The sequence below is a fragment of the Cinclus cinclus genome, chromosome 5, assembly GCF_963662255.1.
Source record: "Cinclus cinclus chromosome 5, bCinCin1.1, whole genome shotgun sequence".
Classification (NCBI taxonomy): domain Eukaryota; kingdom Metazoa; phylum Chordata; class Aves; order Passeriformes; family Cinclidae; genus Cinclus; species Cinclus cinclus.
In genome coordinates this window covers 69,578,409-69,591,074 of record NC_085050.1, presented here as the reverse complement: position 1 = coordinate 69,591,074, position 12,666 = coordinate 69,578,409, and the positions used below count along the sequence as shown (strand labels likewise).

The 12,666-nt window shown below is 44.5% G+C and overlaps 2 protein-coding genes across 2 annotated transcripts in view; one reads left to right on the top strand and one right to left on the bottom strand.

Annotated features, from left to right (window-relative positions):
• Window positions 1-16: 16 nt before the first annotated feature.
• On the bottom strand, window positions 17-12,028 carry NUDT6 (nudix hydrolase 6). The gene is made up of 5 exons (XM_062493672.1): window positions 11,869-12,028; window positions 10,717-10,920; window positions 5,892-5,947; window positions 3,372-3,426; window positions 17-405 (listed from the first exon to the last, which is right to left on the bottom strand). The coding sequence occupies exons 1-5, from the start codon at window positions 12,026-12,028 to the stop codon at window positions 17-19; spliced, it is 864 nt and encodes a 287-aa protein (XP_062349656.1).
• The window catches only part of AFG2A (AFG2 AAA ATPase homolog A), a 160,406-nt gene continuing 159,689 nt past the window's right edge, over window positions 11,950-12,666 (top strand). Inside the window, 2 exon segments of the mRNA XM_062493990.1 lie at window positions 11,950-12,102; window positions 12,105-12,245. Of these exon segments, the coding sequence (XP_062349974.1) occupies window positions 12,027-12,102; window positions 12,105-12,245 (217 nt within the window). The 5' untranslated portion in view covers window positions 11,950-12,026.

The window sequence follows — 12,666 nt, the reverse complement described above, 5'->3', positions numbered from 1 at the left end:
AATGTGAAATGTATTGCTAACACGTCATGTTTCTGTAGGACTCGGGCAGCTCCCTGTGGTAGAGTTTGTAGAACAGGCCTGTGTAGACAGCTGGGAACTCCCTCATGGTTATGTCAATCCTATCAAACCCTTCCCGGTACCCGAACAGTAAGAGCTTGGCCACGTTGCTGGTGATGGGCGTGGTGTTTTCTGTCCTGGCCAGCTCCTCCAGGTCCATCCACTCACACCGGAGGCACTCGTGCTGGCAGAAACTGATGTGGAAGGAGGAGGGCTCCATGCGGCAGATGACGTACATGTCTGACTTCCCAAAGGCTCCGGGGTGTTCGTGTTGCTGCCTGATACTTAGGATGGACTTGAACTCTGACTTGATGCCAGTCTCTTCAAAAACCTCTCGAACTGCTGTGTCTCCTGGTGGAAAGAGCAATCCTTACAATACATCTGAGAGTAACTTGGCACTCCTTAAACCTTTTAGAAAGGTGGAAAGCCTGTTACTCAGCATGTTCTCTGTTCTGCTTCATAAGGTTTTCGGAATGTAAGTCTGTTTTTCCAACACAAGGATAAGCTAGTATTTTGGTCCCCAAACAAAAGTAATTGCTGTATGCCTTTCCTGTGTGTATCCTACAGAACTACTTTGGTAATGCTGTACAGGGTGTGGTTTGTAATGGACACTGATGGCTGCTGGCTCCACTGATCTGTTAATCCAAGACAGCACTGCACTGCCTTTGCAGTCGTTTGGATCCCCGTCCCTCTCCTTGCCCCTGCCCAGTCTCAGGTTCAGACCCTGTGCAGCTGCACCTGTACTGATGTCAGATCTCTTAACAGATCTCTGCACTTCACCCCAAGGGGTAATAAAATGGGTAAAACTCTTTTTGGGAAGTCAAAGTTGATGCCAGGTCCTTTTCAAGATGTACCTTAAGAATCTGGTGACATTTCAAATATGCCACAGCACCAGTGCAGCACAGAGCCTGTTCTTGCAGGAATCACGCTGCATCTGTGCATTCTGTGTGCCCCAGCCAGAGTGAGGTCAGTACTAACACTGCTCACCACAAACGCAGCAGGAACTTTAAGGGTCTGCGTGCTGCAATTACAGCCAGAGAACCACCCATCCATCCTGAACTCCTCCAGAGAGAAGATTTTTCTCTTCAATAACAAACTGAAGAGCCCCGAAGAAGGTTTTTGTTTTTGTTTTTTTTTTTAAATATTCCACTGATTTCTCCAAAGTCTGCAGTTTCATCCTAGTCAAGTCAAATCCTACTTGCCTGGGGTAACTACTGGTAGGTTAAATACTGGCTTTTCCCAAATTACTGCAACCTGCTGGTCGTGTCTGGTTTGATTGGTCAGTGTACAGAACTGTTGTGCAGTGTTACCTGTTCCTGTTAGTTCATTTTCAGTAAGGAATTGTGTGCTGGCTTGCTTCCAAAAGCAAATGCATTTTAAAAGGCTTGTAGAGATTCACCATCCTATGGAAGCTTGCATCTTGCCAAGTCAGAGGGGAACAAAACAGATGTTTCAGGGTTAGTTTCAGATACTGGAAATAGTAACTCCTGGTGGCAGGTGGTTTTGTTACTGGGCAAGGGGCTCTCTTATACAGAAGTGAACTGAGATAGTGAGGAATGCTGAGGAAGGCTGTGGTTAGGAAATGCAGTAGTGAGGGATTTCATTTAAGCTTTGAGCTTTGCTTTTAAATGAAGTGCCATTTTCTGTTTCCCTTTTATTTAAATGTGTATGTGTATGTATGTATGTATATAAACACCTAATGACAGTTAAACTAGAAGAAACACTAGGGCTGGAGTTTCAGAAATACTCAGATACAAAAATGCATGCACTTTGCTTAATCTGCATTATGACACTACTGGTGTCACTTGCCTGAGTCAGTTGGCACTCATTCAGGTAGGCAGCGATGCCTGTTGTCACTTCACGTAACCAAAGGATTTTAAGCATTCTAATTGCAATTTTTAATTGTACTTTAAAATTCAGTCCCTTGAGCGACTTGTAAAGTTTGATGTAAGAACGAAAAAGGAAAATTAGGCTCATATTTTATGCTTCACTAATTTATATCATCTTGTAATATAAGATGTGATGCAGAGAATCGTAACTTTTATTATTCTGTAGTTTAGAAAGTGGCAGGAGGGAAGCTGTAAGAGACTTTTCTCCTGGGTGGTTTTCAGTCCAGGTTCTAGCCATAATCTCACCTGTTAAGCGAAAGACAGCTGCTGTTGTACTCACAGCACTATCACTCTGGGGAATCCCACTGGAATGCCAGTGCTGGTCATTTGTTGTTCCCTTAAGTACAAAAGTCCTGCCGCTGTGCTGGCACTAGAAGTGAGAAGGAGCCTGGCTAGAAAACAGCCATGGCATTTGGGATTCTTTTGAAAACACAGATCCATTTCCCCATGTTACACTGCATTGTCCAGCAAATATTTTTGATTTCCATCACCAGGTTTGACAGAAAGACTTAACACATGACTCATGAGTTAGAAAACTAAACTCTGCCATATCCTGACAACCAGCAACTTTCTCCATGTATTTAAATAGTAACTGGAATACAACCCTATGACACATGGTTGTAGGGAGACTGCTAAAACAGTTGGTATTTCTTAAGGTATGCAACAGTCAGGAAACCTGGGCTCGACACCCAGTTTAAGATGTAACCAGCCTATGGATCATGATTTTAAGGGCTGAGATACAAGGGGAAAAAGACCGTATTTTCTCTCTTCATAAACACCCTTGTTCATTCACCTGTGAAGATAAACTGCAGCAGTCTTCATCAGCTGTGCTGTGTTGGAGAGAAATGAGATGCTTCCTCAAACCAGCATTGTTTACTACCACACGAGTGCCTCATGTGGGAGTAGGTACCCACAAGACTGCACTTCACTCTGGCCCTGTGCTGAGGAGCCCTTGGTCTAAACTCATCAAGTGAAGGGGGTGAAGGAAGCAAGTGCATTTATTTGTTCTGTACATAAAAAGGGAGAGTTGGAAATTTTTGCTCAGTCCATCCCTGAAGTCACTGCCCTGGATTCCAGTATGAGCCAGGAGCTCCCTGTTTCAGTTTTATTTGGGTTTTGTATGGACTACCTTAATCCTCTGCACTTCTGGCTCATATTGCAGCATGTCTGACCAGCCTACAAAAACTTACCGGACCTCAAGCACACACTTCAAGTGTGGAAAGAGTAAATGTTACAAACACAAACCTTCTTTGTCCTGAACATGCTACCCAGTTACCATTAGGGTCCCAGGATTGTGTCACTCCATCTATTCATCATTAATTCAAAGAAACAATCCCACAGGACCAATGTGGGTCACACTGTATTTCAGTGGTATTCATGTCTTTATAGTTCTGGTGATGGCTGACCCGTTCTCATAGAACTTACCAATGTCTTCTCCTGGATTAGACAGACCTCCTGGAAATTTCCATGCGTTTATAGTCTGTATTGGAGGAAAAAGCCATTAATGAAGTAGTCAGACTGTGTTGCACTCTTTAATATGAAGGAGACAGTTAACACATAACTTTTTTTGTTGTTGTTGAAGTTGCAGTATTGTTATTCTACAAATAGCAGTAAGTAGGAACTTATTTGTTCCTGCTGACATGATGACCAGAGACAGCTACATTCTGTATGAACTATTGGAACAAAACATCTACTGATGGAAAATACAAACTGTCTAACAGTCATTAGACAATGTTGCTGCTAGATAGAGTAGTTAAATATTAAAAAAAGCTGCTACAGATTATATAATCTTATATTTAATCACTAATGTATTCCACTTCCATTGTTTTGGCTTTTAAAAATGTATATATATTTAATCTTACAAACAGGTATTAATTACGATTGTACTGTTCTATACTGCACTGGCTTTAAGATGTCTCTGTGTGTCTGTAATGATCATTTAGTGTAACTTGTCATTTTCATGGAATACAAGAAATGAGGGCTTGTGTGTGATTTATGTATAGAAACATTTACTGAATTGCAATAAAGTTCAGTATTAAAACAGGAAGTGCATGTCTGGTGTTGTTACACTGCTAAAGGAGTCCCAGTCCCTGTATCTCTTGAAAGAGCACAAAGATTTGTAGGCTTTACCTTTACTTCTATGTACTTTCTATTTCTTTCCTTGTTAAAAGTTTATGTAGGAAGAAGTTACCCTTCTCCTAGAAATAAATGCACTAAAAATGCACACTGGCCCAAAAAAGGCTTTTTTTTTTTTTTTGTCTATGCAGCATAGCAGGGAAGCTGTGTGCTTTCCAGTGATTTGAAACCCTAATGACTACATTGCCCAGGAAAAAAAAAAATAGTTTTCCATTTTTAAAGGGGTTGGATGGGAATTTAAAGTAATAGATTAAAAATAGTGCAGATGGAAAGTACATATATTTGGCTATTGGCTTTCAGATTTACTTTTAGTTCCTGGAAATCTTTGTGTGTTGTGGAATTGTCCTGTCTCAATTAAACCCAAACAGCTTTTAAAATCCCAGTAGCTGTTAATTTTTTATTTTTTTTAACTCTGATATCTATTTAAGATATTTACTAAGAGGTAAGCATGCACATTTATATTTTTGTATATAAAAGGGTAAATAAATGTCATGTTTCTGATGTTTACAACATGCTCTTCTGTCCCTGGAGCCTCTCTGGAGCTGGAACCACTTTTGGAGTCTACAGCATGAGAGGTAGGTTTATGCTTTAATTGGTAATTGCTGAATGAAAGCCTGGAAGTCCTCCTAAAGCCAACTCCTCAATATTTTACTTTATTGTAAGTCAAAATATAAAATACAGAAATGAAAAATAAACATCTTCAATTGCAGGAAACAAGTTCAGAGGAAGAGAAACACCCTTGTCTTTTGTGTTACAAACTCAGTATGTGGTATGATTGAACCTGCCTATGAAAACACTCTTTCACTCAAGTTCATTAACTGTGTTATAGGTCCTAGTGAACTGATGTTTTTGGTTCTGAGAAGAAAAGTCTTAGTATCTGTTTCAGGAAAGACAGGAGAATGCAGCCAGTGAGATTCTGGCACAGTTTTAACTGTACAGAATGAAAATTATTCATCCAAGTGTATTTCAGTCTACCTAGCTACATTTGGATTGTTTCATGTCAAAACTGCATTTATTGCTCTCTCTTAGAGGGTTAATTAATGCAGTTTAAACATGAAACACTTTAAGTTGCAGATGAAATCGTAATGGAGGCTAAATGTCTCTTGAATGGAGTAGCACAGGCAGCTGCCAGTGGGCCCGAGAGCTTTCTGCAGCAGCTGGGTTAAAACCTGGGTTAGCCTGATAGGGGCTGGGAGACATTTCAGTGATGGATGCTCGGTGACCTCAAGCCACATGACACGAGCCACGCTCACCGCAGCACTGCTCTGGTCTGGCACCCTCTGTACTGAGGGCGGGCGCTTCCGTGTGTGAGGAATTAAAGATCTTTACACCTGCTGGACCAACGTGGTCTCCAGGTCACGGCCAACCGTGCTCCTGCCCGTTTAAAGCCACAGATATGCCTGGAATTTTGGAAACCAAACCAAAATCAAAGTCCTTCTCTCAAAACCTGTTTCGAGCCATGGGGATTTTCCAGACATCTGCATGAATCCAATCACAAGATCAGGGACTCCTGGGACAGTTACAGGAGAAAACAGAAAACTCAAGCAGGAAGGGTACTTAGTTCTGCTGAATCAATCAGCAGTCATAATTTATAACAAAGCTGTTGATTTTCAGAGTTTTCTTCCCTTAATATGGAATTCAGCAATCTTTTGACAGATGTGTTTAATACACGTGTAAAAGGAAGTAACTTTTAACTATCACAATTTTGGTCTGGAATAAAAACAAACATGAACATGTATTTTGATTTTTACTACAGAATAGGTTTATCTAAATGAACTTCTCTATTTTATAAACCTGTAACAAACATACCTTATTTCTGTCTTGTACAACCAACACCTTTCCAGTGCTTTCATCTAGAACAGCACCTGGTATAGAAAGAATATTGAAAAAGAGGAAGCGTTTGGACAACGTCGTTCAATCCTAACAACCAAAGTTTAACATGTTTTGATGAAGCATAACAAACCCCTAATGTACAGCTAGCAAGACGAGCCACAAAGTGGCTTGTCAGTGGAAAATGGATGCAAAATATCAGAAAAAGGTTAAGTATCCCGTATAAAAATTCGAAGTTGGCAGTACCAAGATAAATAATTCCAACATTTAAGTTCCAGATTAGACAAGAAATGAAAAGAAAAACTTGTGTTAATATCAGAACTAAAGAATGCAAGATCAAAAGGTTACCCAAACAATCTGGCACAGCAGGGACGTGTCTGTAATCTTTCTCAAATAACAGAGAACTTTGCCGTGACTCTGGTTGAGAAGCCACCCTTAAGGGGGACAACTTTTTCTCCAGTGAAGTTCTTTACAGAGCCCCCACCTGCTGTAGTGAAGATTTGAGTGTTTTTGGTTAATAACACACAGGTGTAGCACTCTGGGCTGACTGTACAGATAATGTTCAGCTGTGTGACTATCTCTGAACTCACACTACCCAGCTAACAACTCATGACAGAAACTGCACCATCATCTGAGTCAACTTCTTAATCAAAAAGTGTTGCTTCCAAGTGGAAAAGTGACACTTTCACTTCATGAAAAAAAACTGACTTAGAAGTGCAGCTTTTCCTTATGTCCTCATAGTCAGCCTATGACTTTCTCCCACAGATTACAAGTTTTCCTACTTTCTGGAACCCAAGTGCTTTCATATTTAATTATGTCATACTCACTGGTCATACTTTTAAAATGTCCTTCCCTTAAAACAGGTATTTTTCTCAGATTTTAAAGAGCACTGTGGTGAGCAAGACGAGTGCTGTGGTGCAACTTACCAGGATCTTTTCCACATCAGTCATGCATGGCTTTCAAATTAGAGGCTATCAGTAACAAAATGCTTATGTCATTTTACAGCAGGAGGAAGAGGACACAGGCATGTCTGTGATGACATGTGCATTTAAAATACTATGGGGAAGTATACCCACAGGAAGGAATTATTAAGGACTGAGCGTCCAGCTAAAAACATCCTGTTTTTTAATAATACATGCAGAGTTATGTGTAGGAGGATATTTCAAAGATGAAGTACCAGTCTTCCTTCAAGATATGTCAAAGGACGTGCTTTAAGAGGGTAGTCACATATCTGCCTCCTTGTGGCTTGTGACTTTATGATTTCATTCCTCCTGTAAATATTTAGCAGTGTCCAAGTTCAACTACTGTAATGATTAAAAGAAGCAACAGAAAGAAAGCAGGGGGAACTTTGTGGTTAGAGGATTTGTTTTCTAGAAAAGCCATTCCTCAGCCAAAGGATCTGCTGAGACCAGGGAGGGCTGGTGAAGGCAGGAAACTGCCTTTGAATCAAAAAGTGTATTTGCTCTCCTCTGTTCCCCTGAAATTGAAGCCTGTGAATGTAATTTTTAGCAGTGAAATTTCCAGTGAGGTTATCAGAATCTCTGCTAAGGGATACCTAAATCCAGAGCAAGAAGGAAGAAAACACACTAACAGGATTTGCTGCCTGGTCTCATGTTTCCTTACTGGGCCACACCTGTGTTGGCATCAGTGAGATTAGAGTTTGACTGCCCTGAACTGCGGTTTACAAAACTCCCTCTGGCTACAAATGTGGCACCTGGAGCTTTAAATCATCCAATGCCAGGATGACTTTCTGGAAAGGTTTATACTTGAACCCAATCAAGTAATCACTATTACAATACCACTTGCTTTTGAACGTTCTATTTTGGGGAATAAGCAAGAAAAGCATTTAAAAATAAAAAAAATCCCTTAGATAACTCCAGGTAAGTAACGGAGGAGAAAAACATCTTTATCCTACCTGTTTAATTTATGACTGATGTAAGAATGCATGCAAAGATGTTCAGTGTTGAGAAGCACTTGTCAAGCACAGAGTCAGTGCAGACACCACTGCCTGCACTGTAAGCATCAGCAGACAGGAGCAGGTATTTGTAAAACAACTTGGGAACTACTTTTAAGTCACTTTTCGTAAGTGGCTTATCAAACCTACCCACCTCCATCTTCCCATGCAGTTTCACAGTAACACAGCTGCTCATTTTAGATTTCCTTAAGTACCAGGACTGGCCGAGGCTGATGGTCCTACATGTGTGTAGGCTCTCCTTCCTGGAGTCCTTCAATTCCAAGGACTTTGTTTCAGCAAGTGGATTATGGTGGCAGCAATGCAAGTAACAGCTGTGTTGTAAGGCTTGAGGACCATGTGAGGGGAAAGAAAATGCCTTCCACTTTTCTTCCTCTCCTTTTACTTTCCTTCCTCATTGTTGCTCATGCCATTGTTGCATGACATATTTACAAACATGTCACTTTCTGGATGGCAGGCCACATCCTCCTCGGAGGTGGAGAATTTTGGAAATGCCTTTTAAAAACACGTTAATCACTTCATACACCAGAGATTCCTCTGTATCTTTACACATGTGGAAAATCCTGCCGCCTACAAGCGGATGTAGTAATTTAGCTGGAAGACACATCACATATTCCACTATTTCTAAACAATAATGGCCAAGCCCAATGAGTAACATTTGCTACTCTCTGCTTGGCCACTCTCACCCAGTCTGGTAAAACATGACCTGACCCTGCTTATTCACACCTTTGTCATCACTTGGCTGCACGGTCCTGAGGCACAAGCCCTGGCTGCGCTGCGTTTGCTGTGTGGGAAACTCCAGACAGAAGGAAAACCAGCTGCTGGTCTACTTGGCAATGAGACTTGCTACCTGTTCCCTGTTCCTGTGCTGGATTCCTGCTGGCCAGCCAACCACTCTCCACATCTCTGCTTTCCATTTTCAGGATGCTCACAGGACTGACTCCTGCATTTCACTGACTGGCCACAGCTTTGAGATGGAGACTCTCACCAGAACACTGATTTTATTTACTGCAGACACGTTCTAAAATACTTTTTGGTTAGGGAACAAAGAAGGCCTTGTGTTTGATCCCCCCCCTCCCCAAAATCCGTATATAAATACTTTAAATATTTCAATAAAATAAACTGAAAACAGAATGGAGCCTTTCCCAGTACCCAGAGTCTCCCTCCTAAAGCAGAAAAATAATGGAATAAACCTATCAGGTGTTATCCACACTGCTTAGTGTATATTTGGGATGTCTTCCAGATCCACTGACAGCAAGTAGAACAAAGGACAAAAAAGCCCCACAAAGCAGTCATTATTTCACACTTGTTTACCTGCCTAGAATGCTTTCCTGGGGTATTTACATCCTTTAAAGAAAATCCCAATAATGACTAAAAGCATACAGGTTTGAAAAATGGTAGCAAAAACCACATATGTTATATGCTGTGCAATTTTAAAATCTATACAATAAGTTATTAAATCTGTATACCTGCACTTGCCAAAGTTTTCTTTGAAGTTTTTCTTTTTCTACTTGCAGAGTGCTAAGCGTTTTGAAGCACAGCTGCAAATTATGCTCTGAAAATACATTTTTAAATATTTGTGAATCTTTCGGAGTTATCATTTTTCTTACAGTTCTTTGTGATGCCCACCAGGGTCACAACTCATCCTTTACGTGATTTCCTTTCAAGCAGCACTTTCAGCTGTGCAAGCTCTACTTCAGAAAACCTCTCTTTCACGTAAGTTTCCTCACAAGGAGTAACCCCGTGCTTTTGCGAGGAGAATGCACTGTCCTGCTGCAGTTTAGTGCCACATATTTTAACGGTGAGGTTTCCATACCTCAGGAAAACATGCTCCAACATGTCCATTGACAAACTCCAAGGCCGCCTTCTGCATCCACCCTGCCCTCTGCTGGCCTGGGAACCGAAGGGTCCCTCTACTGATGGCAGTAGCGCTGCTTTATAATTCAATGGTTTTTCCCCCAAAACTTCCTTTCATCTGACCTGCTGCTACGCAGAACAAACCATGTTTTGTGAGTTCTTCCTAACTAGATTTTTCAAGTTGCCGTTTATGGGCCTTAACAGCACTTGATGGAGAAACAACACCCCACAGAGTCCCTGCAAGCCAAGGACAAACAAGTCAGGGCTGCAACTGGAGAGATTTGCTCTCCACAGTCTCTGTGAGACTGAACCAGTACACGAGTAACCCTGAACCAATAGATGAGGGGTCCAAACCAATCTCCAATTACAGATAACCAAGTGATGGGATAGGTAATGGCTTATCTGTGGAACTCTTCTGAGTGAGAGAACAAAACCACTAGAATTTAGTGAAGGTAACTTCAAGCTGATGGTATTTTTGGGCCATCATCAGTCCCTTGTGCTGTGCTATATGAAAAAATAAAAAAAGAAATAATGGGAAACTGTCTTGTCTAGTTCCTTGGAAATCTTCTGTTATGTAACAACTTTCTAGCTGTGGTTGTGGGAAGTCTAGATGAATAAGAGTATGGAGCTGGTTTGGTTTTTTTGTAAAATATACGCTGGGATTAAAGACTTCGAGGAACACTTTAGCTTTCAGACCATTGCAATTTAGGCTAATAGCTGCTTTAGCTTCTCAACAAGCCCTGTTAGGTCAAGTTTTTCCCATTTACAGACATGAACTCGAACACAGTTTGGACAGATTAAGCACACAGACCAGGTAAGTGTTTTTTTCTCTACATTGGTGGCTACTTTTTCATTCAAAATGCAGTAGCCAGCTGGTTTCCATGTGCTGGTCGTACAGAGGAACAATTCCTAGTGAAGGGGCACCTAAGGGTTCCTTCATACTGTTCTGTGGGTGCACCCACTCCTGTAACTCACCTGCAACCCCCACCTGGTGTGTGGCAAACCCTGGCAGCCTGCTGGGCCCCTCTCCCAGCCACAGGGTCAGGGTGGATGAGCCCTGCTCAGCATGGTGGAAAGCAAAGCCTTGGGAAGCAGCCACTGCCACAAGGCTGCTCTGGAGGATGGGCACACGGAGCCAGACAGCAACACGGCCTTCATCCCGCCACTGAGACACGGACTCTGCAAAAGAGGGAAGTGAGGAGGATCAGGGACCCCTCTGCCCTTCATCTCCCTTGATCTGTGTTGTTTTAAACTTCAGCGCATATTGCAGCTGTTGGTTAAAAAACGCGCAAAAATCTGTATTTTCACATCATTTACTGTGGGGTAAAACTATTGTTGGTGTGAGAAACTCACCAGCAGCTTCAGAGGCTGCCAGCTCAACATTTTATGTGGTACAACTTGGCGTTTATGTGCAAAATGATGGCTTTTACACTTAGGGTCTGCCATGAGAAACAGGGAAAACTACTCTTCTGGAGTGCTCTGTACAGTTCTGGGCTCCTCAGTACAAGGAAGATAAGGAACTACTGGAGTGAGTCCAGGAGAGGCCACAAAAAAGGAGGTGGGGTCTAGATCATCTCTCTGTGAAGAGACTGTGGGAGCTGGACCTGCTCAGTCTGGAGAAGATGAGTCTCAGATGGGACCACATAAAGCCATCCAAATACCTCAAAGGTGGGCGCCAAGTGAATGATGCCAGACTCCTTTCAGTGGTGCCTAGTGAGGGGACGAGCAGCAATGGCCGTAAACTGAAACACCTTTAGTTTCACCTCAACATGAGGAAGAACAGCTTCACGCTGAGTGCCACAGCATTGTCACAGGCCGCCCAGTGGGGGCGCGGAGCCTCCTTCTCTGGCAACATTACAAACACACCTGCTGCGGTTTGTCACTCCTGTGTCACCTGTTCCGGGCGATGGGACTGGGTGATCTCCAGAGATCCCTTCCAACCACAATTACGATTCTATGAACGGCCTCTGCTCGCTCCTGCCAGCGCCCTTCACCTCCCGGCCGCGGCTCAGGGGCCGTGAGGGGAAGGCGGCGGCTGAGGGCGCCCCCTGGCGGGTCCGCCGCCGCCCCTCACACACCACCGCCCCCCGCCCGCCCCGGGACTCGGGATCCCTGCCCGGCACTTGCCCCGCAGCCACCGCCCGAAGGCGGCCCGCTCCAGCCGCGGGGAGCCGCGCAGCTCGCCCAAGTCCACGCTCACCCCCCCGAACTTGTCCGGCCTCGCCCGCAGTCCCGCCAGGGCCGCCCAACCCCGCGCCCTCCTCAGCGTCCGCCACGGGCCCGCCATGGCGCTGAGCGGGGCGGGGAGCAGCCGCCCCCGGGGCGGTGCCGGCCTCTGCTCCGGAACCGCTTCGCGCCGGCTGCGGGCAGCATGTCCGCCTCATCTTCCAGAAGGAAGAGCAAGGGGCGCCCGGCCGTGGGGGGTGGCTCCCCGCGGGATGCTCCGCTGGGAGCTGCCGCGGGCGGGCCGCCGGCGCTGCGTGTGGCTGACGCCGTGGAGGCAGGTACGGGGCGCGGGAGGCGGGCACGGGCGGCCCCGGCTGCCCCAGCCCCGCTGCCTCAGCCCCGGCGCGCTGAGGGCGCCTCGTTTGAATCTGAGTCCCTGCCCAGCCGCGCTCCCGGCGCCTCAGGAATGCGGGACCGGAGGGGTCTGTCGGACCGCGCCTGCCATTAAACCTGGTCTTATCCCCGGGGAGGGTGCCGGCCGTGGCGGAATCGCGGTGGAAAGGGCGGTACCGAGAGGCAGTGTCTCACCTCCCGTGTTCCCAGCCCCGCCGGCAGCGCCTCACGGGGATCCGCGCTCCCCTCAGGGCGGCGAGGTTGTGCTTCCCGGAAAGCGCGGGAAACGCCGGGTTTGCTGAAGGGAAGGGGAAAAAAGTTGGTTTTTTTGGTTTTTTTTTGGTTTTTTTTGTCTCCTGAAAACTT

Coding starts and splice junctions, on each gene's coding strand:
- NUDT6 (XM_062493672.1), bottom strand. CDS start 12,028: ATGGCGGGCCCGTGGCGGACGCTGAGGAGGGCGCGGGGTTGGGCGGCC. Junction 10,921..11,868: donor CTTCGGGCGGTGGCTGCGGG/GCAAGTGCCGGG, acceptor CCTCTTTTGCAG/AGTCCGTGTCTCAGTGGCGG. Junction 5,948..10,716: donor ACACCAGGTGGGGGTTGCAG/GTGAGTTACAGG, acceptor TTTCTATACCAG/GTGCTGTTCTAGATGAAAGC.